Here is a 17,206-nt window from a genome sequence, read left to right as displayed (position 1 = left end):
GGAATTATTTCCTCTACCGTAGGAAATCCCTCATCTTTAGGGGCAATAGAAACACCGTCACCGCGAGGAGGCATGCGCACCGCAAAAAGGGTAGGGTTAAGCGCCATACTAGAGCCAGAGGGTGCGTTAACCATATTCATGAGGGAAGATATCTTAAGCACAGAAGAGTCGAGAACAACTGAAATCACTGGAACCAGGGGAATGGATACACAGTGACGAAGAAAAAAGGAGACAAGGGTTTGATATGGAGAATGAAGAAAGGGACACAGGGATTCGATAATGCAAGTATGCAAAACAAACACAAATGACCTCAAATCCCTATTTATAAGCGTTCAAGCACGCTTGATAATGACGCATGATGTCGTGACATCATTCTAAAACAATGCATCATTACCCAGCGCAGGTATCGAAATGTCAAAGGCACAGGAAATGACGCAAGGCGTCGGGAAAATGCGTGATAATGGCGCATGATGTCGTGACGTCATTCTAAAACAATGCATCCCCAAAGTTTGCATCTCACAAAAAATTGTGTTGCCACCTCGCCTAAAGCGCCACTACCCAACTTGCTCGTCTCATTTCGTCAACTATGGCATACAGAGTCCGCTCATCAAGGCCGTTTGAGCTCGACTTTAATAAGAGGAGGGACTAACTGTATAGGCCAAAATCCGTCTTCAGGATATTTAGCGTAATATGGCATTAAAAAAAGTTGTCAGTCGAGCTCGCCTAAGATGCATCGAGGTCAATGACCGAGGTGCCGATATGAGCCGTGGTCAAGATGTCGATGGTTATCACTATCAAGATGTCAGCAAGGGTCGAGGTCAATATTGACTATTGATGATAAGACTTGCAACAACTAATTTGTCAAGAAAAGGTACTAAAAGGGAACTTTCTAGTGAATATTCACTTTATTTGTACTATTAGGGTTTTCTAGGAAAAATGACCCATATATATAGAAAGAAGAAGACAATGATAGGGGTATGTAATATTGATTCTGATAAGAACACTTTTGAGAAGAAGACTCCCTCTTTGGCAGAAATACAAAGGTCACCTTTACAAATATTCTTAGTGATATATTATTCCCCAATTTTCCATTAGTTCCGAGGATTGTTCATGCGAATCCTGGATCTATCTATCATTCATCATTGTCAGGCTAAATATTTGTCCCACCCATCCATTATTGGGTGAATCATTCCCTTTATTTACTTAAATGTCATTTATTGACATTTATTATTAGCTATAATGCCCTAAACGTCCTTGCTTTAAGAGTATTTTGTATTTATTGTGTGATGACCAAAAATGTCATCTTTAAATTTAATAAGTAATTCTGTGTTCTAAGACTTCGAAAAATACTAATTATCATTCCTCGACTTGCGTGTGCATTCTGTAAAATTTTCCGAAAAGTTCTTATGTGAAAAATGGATTAAAATGTGAAATAGAGCCTTAAAACTCAACTGAGTTGACTTTGGTCAACATTTTGAGCAAACAAATCCGGATCAGTGTTTTGACAGTTCCGGTAGGTCTGTATCGTGATTTGGGACTTGAGCGTATGCCCGGAATTTAATTTGGAGGTCCCTAGCTCAAGTTACGACCATTTAACGGAAACTAGTAACTTAAAGGCTAAATATTTTCAAGTTTGACCACGGGGTTGACTTTTTGATATCGGAGCCAGAATCCGATTTTGGAAATTTGAATAGTTCCGTTATGTCATTTATGACTTGTCTGCCAAATTTGAAGTCATTCCGGATTCATTTAATATGTTTTGGCACGAGTTTTGCGAATTGAAAAGTTTAAAACTTAAAAGTTCGAATCGAGGTGTGAATTGTGATTTTGATGTTGTTTGACGTGAATTGAAACCCCGAGTAAGTCCGTATTATGTTTTTGGACTTGTTGGAATATTCGGACGAGGTCCCGAGTGGCTCGGATGAGTTTCGGATGAGCCACAGAGCAATTGGAACCTGCTGCCCTGTTCCGCAAATGCGAGCTTTGTCTCGCAAATGCGAGGCCGCAAGTGCGAAAATATAGCCCGCACATGCGAAAATGCTGGACAATATACATAAAATCGGGTCTTAGCCATTTTTACTCATTTTTGAGTTTTAAGTCTCGGATTTTGGCGATTCCAAAGGGGTTTTTCACGACTTTGAATTGGGTAAGTGTTTTATAACCAAAAGTGATTATATTTCACGAATCTATGTCTATATTCATCATTTATTTCAGATTTAGATGGAAGAAATTGGAATTTTTGTAAAACTTTCAAAAATGAAAAATTTAGATTTGAAGGTCCATTTGCCATCGGAATTGGATAATTTTTGTATGGTTTAACTCATAGCGGAACGGGTGTTAGGATTTCGTGAGTTTTTTCGGGATTTGAGATGTGGGTCCTACTGTCGAATATTTTAATGTATTTCGGATTTTTATCCGGAAAATTAGTAAATTCATATGGAATTAATTCCTATGATTCGTATTGAGTATATTGAATTGTTTATGAATAGACTTGAAGCTTTTGGAGACAAATTTAAAAGGAAAAGCTGTGGTCGAGTAATTGATTGGAATTTGCAAAGCGAGGTAAGTGTCGTGGTTAACCTTGACTTGAGGGAATAGAACTCTTGAATTATTTGTTATATGAATTGCATGTGAACGACGTATAGGCGAGCTGACGAGTGTCTATACGTCATCGAATTAATTGTTTGCATAATTATTTGAAAATCATAAATCATTTAAATCATGAATGAACTGTTATATTAATTGTTTCACTCACAATTCCTTGTCAAATATTAATTCTTGAATTCCTGTAATAATTGCTACATACTTATTTGAATTATGTGCATTAATTGCTACTTGACATCTAGTATATTAAATATTAAACTGCCTATTTTTTTCCTGATTTTCATAATAATTTGCTATATGTCATTGTTTGTTTCATAATTAAATCATAATTATTGTATGCTTGTTGTCTTATAATTTTATATTAATTGTTACATTTATTGAGGAAATTTCTTCTATAAGACTTGGTAAATGGATATATTGGAGGAGCGGGTTGCACGCTGCAACGGAAATTGATGGAAATGATAATTGGTTATGACTGCTGGGTTGGCTTCAATTATTATAAATGAGTTATCTGATTTATTTCTATTATTTGTTGTTGTTACTAATATTGCGTACATGTTAATGTAATTGACCCGCCTTAGCCTCGTCACAACTTCGTTGAGGTTAGGCTCAGCACTTACCAGTACATGAGGTCGGTTGTACTGATACTACACTCTGCACTTCTTGTGCAAATTTCAGAGTTGGTCCCAGCGGCGTACCATAGACTTGCTCGGATTTCAGCTACTAGAGGAGACTTGAGGTATTACTGCACAACGTCCGCAGTTCTGAAGTCCCCATCTACTTTACTTTAGTTGTGTGTTTATTTTCAGACAACTTTATTTTGTTCAGACCCTTACTTGTATTATTGTAGAAGTTCGTGCACTTGTGATACCAATTCTGGGATGGTATTTAGACACCATTATTTTTATGGATTATTCAGTATATTTTAGACTTTCTTTCCGCATTTGTTCTTTATTATTAATAAATTCAAAAATTGTTTTTTAAAAAATAGATAATATTATTCTAACGTTGGTTTGCCTAGTAAATGAAATGTTAGGCGCTGTCACGGTCCGAAGGTGGAAATTTTGGGTCGTGACAGTTGGTATCAGAGCACTAGGTTACATAGGTCTCACGAGTCCCGAGCAAGCTTAGTAGAGTCTAAAGGATCAGTACGGAGACGTCTGTACTTATCTCTCAGAGGCTATGAAGCTTAGGAACAATATCACTTCTTTTTTATTTTGTCGTGCGATTTTGTTCTATCATCGATGATTGAACCATTCTACTCTTATTCTCTCGCAAATGGTGAGAACACGTAATACCTCTACCGACGGATAGGGACCAGAACGCCCCGGTGGCAACTATGGCCAGCGGTAGAGGTCGAGGCCGAGATCGTGCCAAAGGGCGAGGCAGAGTCCGAGGCCGAGGCAGAGCTCAGTCTAGAGCTCGAGCAGCTGCACCTGTTGTAAAACTTCAGGTAGACCTTCAGGAGGAGGTTCCAGTTCAGAATGTACCAGTTGGACCAGTTCAGGTCCCGGAAGGATTCATAGTCACTCTAATACTTCAGGACGCTCTAGTCCGTTTGGTAAGTCTTATGGAGGACGTGGCCCAGAATGGTACATTTCCAGTGGCACCAACCATCTCACAGGCTGGGGGAAGAGCACAAACTCTCACTACTCCTACTCCGGCGCAGATGGCTCCCCAGAATCAGGCTCCAGCAGCCTCGCCAGTTGGGGTAGTTCAGCCAGTTGTTGCGGCACAGACCGGTGATAGTCCTGCCATGTCTTTTGAGGCCTTATTGAGTATGGATAAGTTTACTAAGCTTTTTCCAGTTCACTTCAGTGGTACACCTTTTAAGGACCCACATGATTATCTTGAACGCTGCTATAAGGTTCTGCGGAACATGGGTATAGTGGAGACCAATGGGGTTGATTTTGCTATATTTTAGATGATGGGTTTCTCCAGGAGGTGGTGGAGGGATTATACATTGACCCGACCAGTCGGATCGCCGGCACTTACCTGGGAACAGTTCTCTCAGCTATTCTTGGAGAAGTTCCTTCCTATCACACTGAGAGAGTAATTCCACAAGAAATTTGAGCGTCTACAGTAGGGCAGTATGACTGTTACTCAGTGTGAGTCCCGTTTTGTGGATTTGGCCAGTATTGCTCTCCTTTTACTACCTACTGAGGGAGAGAGAGTGAGGAGGTTTATTGAGGGACTCACTCACCCTATCAGGCTTCAGATGGCCAAGGAGACCGGAAGTGAAATTTCTTTTCAGGTGGTTGCTAATGTCGCAAGGAGGATTGAGATGGTTCTTGCACAAGAGAGGACAGAGGTCTGATACGAGGCCTCGTCAGTTCGGTGGTTTCGGTGGTGCTTCGTCTGGAGGCGGGGGTAATTTTTGTAGGGGTCATCCTCCCAGACCATTTCATTCAGCACTTCATGCATCTCCCGGTGCTTCAGAGAGTCACAGTCCTATTATGCATTACTCTAGGCAGCCAACATTTAGTGCACATTCAGCTCCTATCAGTGCACCACCACTCCAGAGTTACTACAACGGTTATCCGGCTCATCTGGGTCAGCTTCAGCTTCAGCAGCCACGACATCAAGATAGGTGTTATGAGTGTGGGAACATTGGTCACATCATGAGGTATTGCCCTATATTGGTGAGTAACAGATCTCGGCAGAATTCACGTGCCATCATACCGGCACCGGTTGCTTCACCGCCTGCTCAGCCAGCTAGAGTTAGGGGTCAGGCAGCTAGAGATGGAGGTCAGGTCATTAGAGGTGGAGGTCAGGCCATTAGAGGTGGAGGTCAGACCGTTAGAGGTGGAGGCCAGCCAGTTAGAGGTCGTCCCAGGGACGCAGTTCAAAGTGGTGGGGCCCAACCCCAATTTTATACTTTTCCAGCTAGGCCTGAGGCCGAGTCATCCGATGCTGTGATCATAGGTATTATTCCAGTTTGCCATAGAGATGCTTCAGTTATATTTGATCCAAGATCTACTTATTCCTATGTGTCCTCCTATTTTGCTTCATATTTGGTTGTGAGACTCTGTTGTAGTAGATCATGTCTATCGTTTGTGTGCGGTTACTATTGGTAATCTTGAGACTGTAGTGGATCTTCTACTTCTTGATATGGTAGATTTTGATGTCATCTTGAGTATAGATTGGTTGTCCCCTTATCATGCTATAATGGATTGTCATGCCAAGACAGTGACCCTATGCCGGGGTTACCTCAATTAGAGTGGAAAGGAACTCCTGGTCATTCTGCCAGCAGGGTTATTTCTTATATGAAAGTTTGGCGTATGGTAGAGAAAGGGTGTCTAGCCTATTTGGCTTATATTCACGATCCTAGTGCGGATGTTCCTTCTATGGACTCAGTACCAGTTGTTTGTGAATTTCTATAAGTATTTCCTGCAGATTTTTCGGGGATGCCACCCGACAGAGATATTGACTTCTGTATTAATTTGGCTCCGGGCACTCAGCCTATTTCTATTCCACCATACCGTATGGCCCCGCCAGAGTTGAAAGACCAGTTACAAGACTTGCTTGATTAGGGATTCATTAGACCCAGTGTCTCGCCATGGGGTGCACCAGTATTATTTGTAAAGAAGAAAGATGGCTCTATGCAGATGTGTATAGATTATCGGTAGTTGAACAAGGCCACTATCAAAAACAAATATACGCTGCCAAAAATTGATGACTTGTTTGATCAGCTTCAGGGTGCCAAGGTATTTTCGAAGATTGATTTGAGGTCTGGTTACCATCAGTTGAAGATTAGGGTATCTGATATCCCTAAGACAGCTTTTCGGACTCGGTATGGTTATTACGAATTCCCAGTGATATCATTTGGGTTGACAAATGCCCCAGCAACATTTATGGATTTGATGAATTGGGTGTTCAAGCCCTATTTGGATTCTTTTGTGGTTGTATTCATTGATGATATCTTGATTTACTCCAGCAGTCGAGAGGAGCATGAGCAGCATCTACGGAGTGTGCTTCATACTTTGAAGAATAATCAGTTATATGATATGTTTTCAAAATGTGAGTTTTGGTTAGACTCAGTTGCCTTTTTGGGGCATGTTGTATCGGCAGAAGGCATAAAGGTGGATCCTAAGAAGATAGAGGCTGTTCAGAATTGGCCTAGACCTACTTTAGTTACATAGATCAGGAGTTTCCTGGGTTTGACAGGTTATTATTGTCGGTTCGTGGAAGGGTTTTCATCTATAGCAAGCACATTGACCAGACTAACCCAGAAGGGTGTCCCATTCATATGGTCAGACGAGTGTGAGTTGAGCTTTCAGAAGCTCAAGACCGCTTTGACTACGGCGCCAGTATTGGTGTTACCCACAGGTTCAAGATCGTATACGGTATATTGTGACACATCTCACATTGGGATTGGTGCAGTATTAATGCAAGATGGCAAGGTAATTGCATATGCGTTGTGGCAGTTGAAAGTTCACGAGAAGAATTATCATGTTCATGACTTAGAATTGGCAGCCATTGTTCATGCGCTGAAGATTTGGAGGCATTACCTCTATGGTGTCTTGTGTGAGGTATTTACTGGTCATCGTAGCCTTCAGTATCTGTTCAAACAAAAGGATCTTAATTTGAGGAAGAGAAGATCGTTGGAGTTGTAGAAAGACTATGATATCACCATTTTGTATCACCCCGGAACGGCCAATGTGGTGGCCGATGCTTTGAGTAGAAAGGTTGTGAGTATGGGTAGTCTTGCGTATATTTCGATTGGTGAGAGGCCATTAGCTGCAGATGTTCAGACTTTGGCTAATCAGTTTGTGAGTTAGATGTTTCAGAACCCAGTCGGGTTCTAGCTTGCACAGTCGCTCGGTCTTCTTTATATGAGCGCATCAGAGAGAGGCAGTATGATGATCCTCATTTACTTGTCCTTGAGGACACAGTGCAGCACGATGATGCCAAACAGGTTGTTATGGGGGAAGATGGGGTTCTGCGAATGCAGGGTCGTATTTGTGTGCCTAATGTGGATGGGCTTCGTGAATTAATTTTTGAAGAGGCACACAGTTCCAGGTATTCAATTCATCCAGGTACCGCCAAAATGTATCAAGATTTGCGGCAACATTATTGGTGGAGGAGAATGAAAAAGGATATAGTTGCATATGTAGCTCGGTGTCTGAATTGTCAGCAAGTTAAGTACGAGCATCAGAGACCTGGTGGTTTGCTTCAGAAGTTAGAAATTCCTGAGTGGAAGTGGGAGAGTATCACTATGGATTTTGTTGTTGGGCTCCCACGGACTCAGAGAAAATTTGACGCAGTTTGGGTCATTGTGGACAGGTTGACCAAATCAGCACATTTCATTCTAGTGGTAGTTACCTATTCTTCAGAGAGGTTAGCTGAAATTTACATTTGTGAGATTGTCCGCCTTCACAGTGTGCCCGTGTCTATTATTTCAGATCGAGGTACGCAATTTACCTCACATTTTTGGAGGGTTGTACATCGTGAGTTAGGCATGCGGGTGGAGTTGAGTATAGCATTTCATCCCCAGACAGACGGACAGTCAGAGCGCACTATTCAGATATTGGAAGATATGCTTCGCGCTTGTGTTATAGACTTTGGAGGTTCTTGGGATCATTTCTTACCACTTGCGGAGTTTGCTTATAACAATAGCTACCAATCGAGCATTCAGATGGCTCCATATGAAGCATTATACGGAAGGCGATGCCGATCGCTAGTTGGTTGGTTTGAACCGGGAGAGGCTCGGTTATTGGGTACCTATTTGGTACAAGATGCCTTGGATAAGGTCAAGATTATTCAGGATCGACTTCGCACAGCTCAGTCTAGGCAAAAGAGTTATGCCGACCGTAAAGTTCGTGATATTGCATTCATGGTTGGAGAAAGAATATTGCTCCGAGTTTCACCTATGAAAGGTGTAATGAGGTTCGGAAAGAAGGGCAAGTTGAGCCCTAGGTATATCGGACCCTTTGAAATTCTTGAAAGGGTGGGTGAAGTAGCGTACGTGCTTGCATTACCACCTAGTTTATCAGCGGTTCATCCGGTGTTCCATGTGTCTATAATCCGGAAATATCATGGTGATCCGTCCCATGTGTTAGATTTCAACTCAGTCCAATTGGACAAAGATTTGACTTACGAGGAGGAGCCGGTGGCTATTCTAGCCCGGCAGGTACGTCAATTGAGGTCTAAGAGTTATCCTTCAGTTCGAGTGCAATGGAGAGGTCAGCCGGTAGAGGCATCTACCTGGGAGTTCGAGTCTGACATGCTGAATAAATATCCACACCTTTTCTCCAGCTAAGGTACTTTTTCTAACTCCGTTCGAGGACGAATGTTTGTTTTAGAGGTGGAGAATATGATGACCCAAAATATCATATTTAAATTTAATAAGTAATTCTGTGTTCTAAGACCTCGAAAAGCACTAATTATTATTCCTCGACTTGCGTGCGCAGTCCGTAAAATTTTTCGAAAAGTTCTTATATGAAAAATGAATTAAAATATAAAATAGAGCCTTAAAACTCAACTGAGTTGACTTTGGTCAACATTTTGAGCAAACGAATCTGGATCAGTATTTTGACAGTTTTGATAGGCCGGTATCGTGATTTGGGACTTGGGCGTATGCCCGGAATTTAATTTGGAGGTCCCTAGCTCAAGTTATGACCATTTAACGGAAACTAGTAACTTAAAGGCTAAAGATTTCCAAGTTTGACCACGGGGTTGACCTTTTGATATCGGAGCCGGAATCCTATTCTGGAAATTTGAATAGTTTCGTTATGTCATTTATGACTTGTGTGCCAAATTTGAAGTCATTCTGGATTCATTTAATATGTTTTGGCACGGGATTTGCGAATTGAAAAGTTTAAAACTTAAAAGTTCGAATTGAGGTGTGAATTGTAATTTTGATATTGTTTGACGTGAATTGAAACCCCGAGTAAGTCCGTATTATATTTTTGGACTTGTTGGAATATTCGGACGAGGTCCCGAGTGGCTCGGATAAGTTTCGGACGAGCCACGGAACAATTGGAACCTGCTGTCCAGTGCTGGTTCTGGTGTGTCGCACTGTGACATTTTGTGCGCAGGTGCATGGTCGCTCCTGCGGATTACCAGTCGCTTATGCGACATTGGACAGCCCTGCCGAGCTTCGCTTCTGCGGAGAAATGAGCACAGGTGCGAAACCGCACCCGCGATGGACGAGCCGCTGCTGCGAGGAAGACCGCTTTTGCGGTCACTAGTGCGCTTCTGCGATATCGCAAGTGCGACATTTTTGGGCGCAGATGCGGCCACTAGACAAGATGCCTTGTTCCGCAAATACGAGATTTGTCTCGCAAATGCGAGGCCGCAGGTGCGAAAATATAGACTGCACATGCGAAAATGCTGGACATAATACATAAAATCGGGTCTTAGCCATTTTTACTCATTTTTGAGTTTTAAGTCTCGGATTTTGGCGATTCCAAAGGGGTTTTTCACGACTTTGAATTGGGTAAGTGTTCTATCACCAAAAGTGATTATATTTCACGAATCCATGTCTATTTTCATCATTTATTTCAGATTTAGATGGAAGAAATTGAAATTTTTGTAAAACTTTCCAAAAACGAAAAATTTAGATTTGAAAGTCCGTTTGACATCGGAATTGGATAATTTTTATATGGTTGAACTCGTAGCGGAACGGGTATTTGGATTTCGTGAGTTTTTTCCGGATTTGAGATGTGGGTCCCACTGTCGAATATTTTAATAAATTTTATATTTTTATCCGGAAAATTTATAAATTCATATGGAATTAATTCCTATGATTCGTATTGAGTATATTGAATTGTTTATGAATAGATTTGAAGCTTTTGGAGATAAATTTAAAAGGAAAAGCTGTGGTCGAGTAATTGATTGGAATTTGCAAAGCGAGGTAAGTGTCGTGGTTAACCTTGACTTGAGGGAATAGAACCCTTGAATTATTTGTTATATGAATTGCATGTGAACGACGTATAGGCGAGCTGACGAGTGTCTATACGTCATCGAATTAATTGTTTGCATAATTATTTAAAAATCATAAATCATTTAAATCATGAATGAACTGTTATATTAATTGTTTCACTCACAATTCCTTGTCAAATATTAATTCTTGAATTCCTGTAATAATTGCTACATGCTTATTTGAATTATGTGCATTAATTGCTACTTGACATCTAGTATATTAAATATTAAACTGCCTATTTTTTCCTTGATTTCCATAATAATTTGCTATATGTCATTGTTTGTTTCATAATTAAATCATATTTATTGTATGCTTGATGTCTTATAATTTTATATTAATTATTGCATTTATTGAGAAAAATTCTTCTATAAGACTTGGCAAATGGATATATTGGAGGAGCGGGTTGCACGCTGCAACGGAAATTGATGGAAATGGATATATTAGAGGATCGGGTTGCACGCCACAACAGACTTATTAAAATTTCATATTGGAGGATCGGGTTGCACGCCGCAACAGACTTATTAAAGGTCAATATTTGGGGGATCGGATTGCACGCCGCAATAGACTTATTTAAAAGTCAATATATATACTTGATTAAAAATAATTATATGAGGATTGAAAATGAATATATTGTGGGAGCGGGTTGCACGCCGCAACGGAATTGAATATGAATATATTGTGAGAGCGGGTTGCACGCTGCAACGGAAATTGATAGAAATGATAATTGGTTATGACTGCTGGGTTGGCTTCAATTATTATAAATGAGTTATCTGATTTATTTTTATTATTTGTTATTGTTACTAATATTGCGTACAGGTTAATGTAAGTGACCCGCCTTAGCCTCGTCACTACTTCGTCGAGGTTAGGCTCAGCACTTACCAGTACATGGGGTCGGTTGTACTGATACTATACTCTGCACTTCTTGTGCAGATTTCGGAGTTGGTCCCAGCGGCGTACCATAGACTTGCTCGGATTTCAGCTACTAGAGGAGACTTGAGGTATAACTGCACGGCGTCCGCAGTTTCTGAAGTCCCCATCTACTTTTCTTTAGCTGTATGTTTATTTTCAGATAGCTTTATTTTATTTAGACCCTTACTTGTATTATTCTAGAATCTCGTGCACTTGTGACACCAATTCTAAGATGGTATTTAGACACCGTTATTTTTATGAATTATTCACTATATTTTAGACTTTACTTCCGCATTTGTTCTTTGTTATTAATAAATTCAAAAATTATTTTAAAAAAAATAGATAATATTATTCTAACGTTGGTTTGCCTAGCAAGTGAAATGTTAGGCGCCATCACGGTGCGAATGTGAGAATTTCGGGTCGAGACATATTGTCACCAACCATATACGGAATATGTCCTATCTACTATACATTTTTGTGCTTAATATCTAGAATTATTATTCTTGGTTAAATTTATCCCCATACTACATAAATTCAATAGTTTAAGTGGAGATTACATTTTTTGGTCAAACAAAGCTATTGAATGAGTTTCTTGTTGGTAGCAAAATAAAGATAAATTTTTCTATAGAGATTATAATTCTCTCTATATATTTATAACAAAGGGCTTCTCAGTTACATAAGTGTATCCACACTATATAACGATATATAACGATCTATTATACGTTGTTATCTAGTGTAAATATATTGTTTATACATGATTATATAGAAAAGAAAATTTATTTATACACTATATATATAGTGTATGCAAAACTTATAATAGTATGTAAGGGTAGTATGTAATGTATATATACATCTTTATATGTCATATTATACAGATTTTAAAAATAAAAGATAAAAAAATGAATAGGTTTCTGTGGTAGCTCGGGCAAAAAGGTAAAAAATAAAGTTGAACGAGATTTGGCTTCATGAGATTCAACGTAAACATATATTTGCTAATCTAAGTATCAATAATTATAAGGCTATGCAAGGTGTAAATTATTTGTTTTGGTACATTTGCATAAGAAACCCTTTATCTTTTCGTTGATTGAATATTGCACCTAATAGCATGAGCCCGTTTAGATTGGTTGGATAAAAGTAACTTTTAAGCACATTCAAACGGAATAAAAGTAACTTTTAATCATAAGTATTTGTGCTTAAAATTACTTTTTGAGTAATTAAGATGATTTTATAATTAAATAAGTAGCTAAGTGTTTATAAGTACTGAAATTAAAAATAAGTGGTGATGTATTTGACAACATTCAACACTTTTCTGTTTAAATTATTGAAATGTCCTTAAATCTATTAGCTCTAGAGATATTATTTTTGGATAATTTTCTCTGAAAATTTTAGAAATATTTTTGTTTAGATATTTTTTTAATATATTAGTATTGTTACTTTTTCTGACATTCAAGTTTGTTATTTGTTTGGTAAAGGAAATAGAGCGTCTCTAACACTCAAAACAAAAAGGATTTTCGAGAAAAAATAATAGTCGTATTTTCTGAGGAGAGAGCGGGACACGTTATCCGGTGACTTAGCTAGCGTTTGGCCATAGATTCCCAAATTTATTCTAAAAAATCTGATTTGGGTGAGGTTTGGTTTGAAGATGAAAATGTGTTTGGACATCTGGTTTGGGTGAAGTTTGGTATGGAAAAACATGAAACATGACTTATACCCACAAATTCTAAAAACTATCACAAATACCCAACAGTACCATTATCAACAACATTCATTATATTATCGCAAACCATAGTCCTGAATATAAATAAATTTGATACAAAATTATCATTTTTATAATGAACTACATGATACACTATCAGATGACCGAGAAGAAGAAACAATATTGTTACAAAATAATAAATGATGAGCTCTTTTATAAAATACAAAAGTTTGGGGCAATTTTTAAAAAATATAATAGTAATATTTTGGCCCAAAACCAGCTATTGAGCTGGTTTTGGGATTTGGGATTTGGAATTTGGCCAAAATGTAGGCAAAATCTATGGCCAAATATGTGTTTGCTAAATAAAATCCAAATTTATTTTGACAAAATTTATGGCCAAACGGGTCCTTAAACTTGTGTTTGAGCGTATCAACACTCTTTTTCATTCTAACATTTGGCCAGTGTATACTTCATTATAAAGAACTTTTCAGAAGAAATTTGAAATATTCAATATTTGGCATAATAGCTATAAACCTTTTCAAAACTTAAATACACAATTTCATGAATGCAATGGAGATGCTCTATACATAACTACGTAACCCACAATGTGCACAAAGCTTCTATGATAATGAACTCTTAAATACATAAATAAATTAGACTCGAAAATACCAACTGGAATAGTAGTGGGCGTACTATAACAGCTGAAAAGTGAGGGACATGCTTATCAAGGATCCATGCCGTCCAAAGTATCAATAACTGTATCCATGAAGAGATGCAGTACCCGACCAAAGGGACGTAAGTGCATAATATAAAGTGCTCGTATGCATCGTCAATTCTCTCACACAAAAATAGGACATGAACATATAAAAAAAATATAAAGAGGTATTATGCCATTAAAATATTAATCAATTCAATAAGATATTTCATGAACGATCCATTTAACAATTTAAATCATAACAATTTCATTTCATAAAGCATATGAGAGTTTGAGCTTTAAACAAACTTATTATCTTTGTTGGGATTTAATTAGTTACCGGCACAACCATCGCCACCATGTATATCTCATAGTGTTCTATACTTTAACCCGTATCGGATTGTGCGTCTCACTATAATGTCGTGTGGATATTGATAAGTTTTACTATCTAGATCATAATCTCAACCAAGGGAACCCATTCCAAGGGTAACTATCTACTAGTCCAAGCCAATTGTATGATCATAGTCCTACACAAACACGTTTAACTATCACAACCCCAATCTCATCAAGTCGTGATAGAACCTAACCCAACCCGCTAGGTAAGCCAACCAACATATAACATAGCTGAAACTCAAGCTCATCGAAGAAATAATAAAATAAAAATGCCAAGATTAATACAAGCTATCTCAAGTACTGGTGGTACAAGTCATGAGTACTAAGATTAGGATAGTAATGTTGATATGAAAAAAATACATCATCTATTTAGAATATACATAACAGAAACACAAGTCCTAAACTACTATGAACAAAATGGTAGCTTGCAACTGGAAAGCTGGTACATATCCAATGCTAGCCTTCAGCTTCCGCAACAGCTCAACTCCAAAACCTGCACGCAAGGTGTAGAAGTATAATATAAGTACAACCGACCTCATATACACAGTAAGTATCAAGACTAACCTTAACGAAGTAGTAGCAACAAAGTTTAGTCAAAAGATATTCACTTCTTATAATCTGTGCAGCTCACAAGCATGTACAACAATGGATATCAATAATAAAGTGCTCAATCAAGGAAGAAAGTAATAAGCATATTTTTCTGAATAACCAGATAAAAAATATACAAATATACTAAATTCGCATAAAAAGGAGATTTGCACCAAGTAGCGTTAACTCGACTACTTCCACATGACTATAGAGTGACTATGCATTGATAAAAACCAAATTTTTCCTTAATTTCCAATTAACATTTATATGAATGCTCCTAATTGAGTTTAAAATGTCTATTCATGATAAAGACTCAATATATACATCAATCCGATACTCTTCAAGTATCCACCAATCCACTAATAAGTCCCATGCATATATTATAACGACTCGACCGGTCGTTTTGAGCATTTGCATTCAGTTCGATAGTTTGAGGTCAAGAGTAACTTCATATGGTGTAGTATGACTTACGTTTATCGTCAGTTTTGATTTTCGAGTGGTTCATAATTGATTTAGAAGAATGATTGTTAACTAGGAAGCTTTAAGTTGAAAGAGTTGATCAAGTTTGATTTTTGTATATTTGACCTAGGATCGAAGTTTTGATGGTTTCGTTAGGTCCAAATGGTGATTTTGGACTGGAGTGTATGCCCGAATTTGCATTTGGATGTTTCTAGAAGGTTTTGGTGCTAATTAGCAAAAGTTGGCAATTTGAAGGTTTGAAAAGTTCATAAGTTTGACCGGAAGTTGACTTCGATGTTATCGGGTTCGAATTGTTGTTCCGGAAGTTGAAATACGTTCATTATGTTATTTTGAACTTGTGTGAAAAATTTAAGGTGACTCCGAGTTGTTTAGACGTGTTCAACGTAAGTTTAAAATTTGGAAATTCAAAATAGTTCATTAAGCTTAAATTAAGGTGCGATTTGCAGTTTTGATATTTTTATGTATAATTTGAGGCCTCGAGCAGGTCCGTGTTATGTTTTGGGACTTGTTGATATGTTTGGACAGGGTCCTGAGGGGCTCGTGTGAGTTTTGAGGTGGTTTCAGACCATTTTTAGGCCATTTTTAACTGCTAGTTTTTGGATACGAAAGTGTAAAATGTGATATGGGACCTGTGAATCGCGTTCGCAAGAGTAAAATGTGATGGGAGTTGCGAATCGCATTCGCGGAGGTAAGGGTCGCATTCGCGAATGAAGAAATTTCTGCTATAACTAAGTTGACTTTGGGAGCTTATATCTTGCAATCTACTTGGAATTTTGAGGTAATCCAAAAATAAAAGTTGTAGTTCTTTGTGTCTAGTTTTTAGAAAAATAAAATATTTAAAATTTGAAATTTTGTAGAAAAAGTTACAGCCGTTAAACTATAGGATATTTGGAAAGAGTTTGGGAAGGGTAAATGGAGTTTGTTCATCCCGATCGCGGGGCTTCATAACCACGATCATAAAGAGTAAAACTGTGTTGGAGATTTTTGGAATCGCGATTGCGAGGCTGGTGACCGTGATCGCGAAGAAGGATGACTGGCAGTGCATTAAAACATCCAATTTCGATATTTTGAGTTCATTTTCTTCACTTTTTGAGTTTTTGGAGAACAAGTAAGGCGATTTTGGAGGATATAAACACCCAAATCTTGAGGGTAAGTAATTTTATCATTGTTTTGTTATATATTTTGTTTTTCTATTGATTATTATACCTAAATCAAGTATTTGAAGAGAAGAAATTGGGGGGGGGGGGGTTTGCCTTGAACTTAAGAGAATGACTTTTGGGGTTTTGAACATGAAATTGAGGTCGAATTTGGATGAAACTTATATGGTTAGACTCGTATTCGAATGGGTTGTCATAATTTTTAAATTTTTTTGGGTTTCAAGGTGTGTCCCAGGTTGAATTTTGGTTGACTTTGAGTATTTCATTAAAGATTCGACCTTTATCACTTGGGTTTGTTTCCTATGGCATTATTTGATGTTTTTGAGTTGCTTTTGACTAGTTTCGTGTTGTTCGAAGGTTGATTCGTGCGGGATGGTGTTTTGAGAGTATTGTTTAGCTTGTTTGGTATTTGATTTAACTTGTTTGAGGTAAATATCTTACCTAAGCTTGGTTGAGGCACTAGTTGCCTGAGTTATTTGTGATAGCTACGTGCTATTGGTGCCCATATGTGTGGGGTTTGAGCTCATGTGCGAGCATGAAGGTATTTATTCATGTTCAAGGTAATGCTTAGGCTATGATATGCCTTGAATTGATTGTTAAGCCTTAAGTTATGATGTTTCTCATATTTGTAACCTTGTTGTGAGCTATTTGATCCATGTTTAAGGTTAAATAGAGGTTAATCTCCTGATTGAACTGGATATTTGTTATTTGCGTGATGAAATTTCTAATTTGAGCTATGATAGCACACTTTGCACATG

The 17,206-nt window shown here is 38.2% G+C and overlaps 2 protein-coding genes across 2 annotated transcripts in view; both read left to right on the top strand.

The window, feature by feature from the left end:
- LOC104091238 (protein kinase and PP2C-like domain-containing protein) overlaps positions 1-3,538 on the top strand; it is a 30,761-nt gene extending 27,223 nt beyond the window's left edge. The window contains exon 12 of the mRNA XM_070191886.1: positions 3,283-3,538. Coding sequence (XP_070047987.1) covers positions 3,283-3,342 — 60 coding nt within the window. The 3' untranslated portion in view covers positions 3,343-3,538. The remainder of the gene's footprint in view (positions 1-3,282) is intronic.
- A 405-nt stretch (positions 3,539-3,943) lies between these two features.
- On the top strand, positions 3,944-4,677 carry LOC138910707 (uncharacterized). Its single transcript, XM_070201877.1, has 2 exons — positions 3,944-4,315; positions 4,546-4,677. The coding sequence occupies exons 1-2, from the start codon at positions 3,944-3,946 to the stop codon at positions 4,675-4,677; spliced, it is 504 nt and encodes a 167-aa protein (XP_070057978.1).
- Positions 4,678-17,206: the final 12,529 nt, after the last annotated feature.

Source organism: Nicotiana tomentosiformis, chromosome 1 (assembly GCF_000390325.3).
Source record: "Nicotiana tomentosiformis chromosome 1, ASM39032v3, whole genome shotgun sequence".
Classification (NCBI taxonomy): Eukaryota; Viridiplantae; Streptophyta; class Magnoliopsida; order Solanales; family Solanaceae; genus Nicotiana; species Nicotiana tomentosiformis.
Note: the sequence above shows the minus strand (reverse complement) of the source record. Positions and strands in the feature narration are given on the sequence as shown.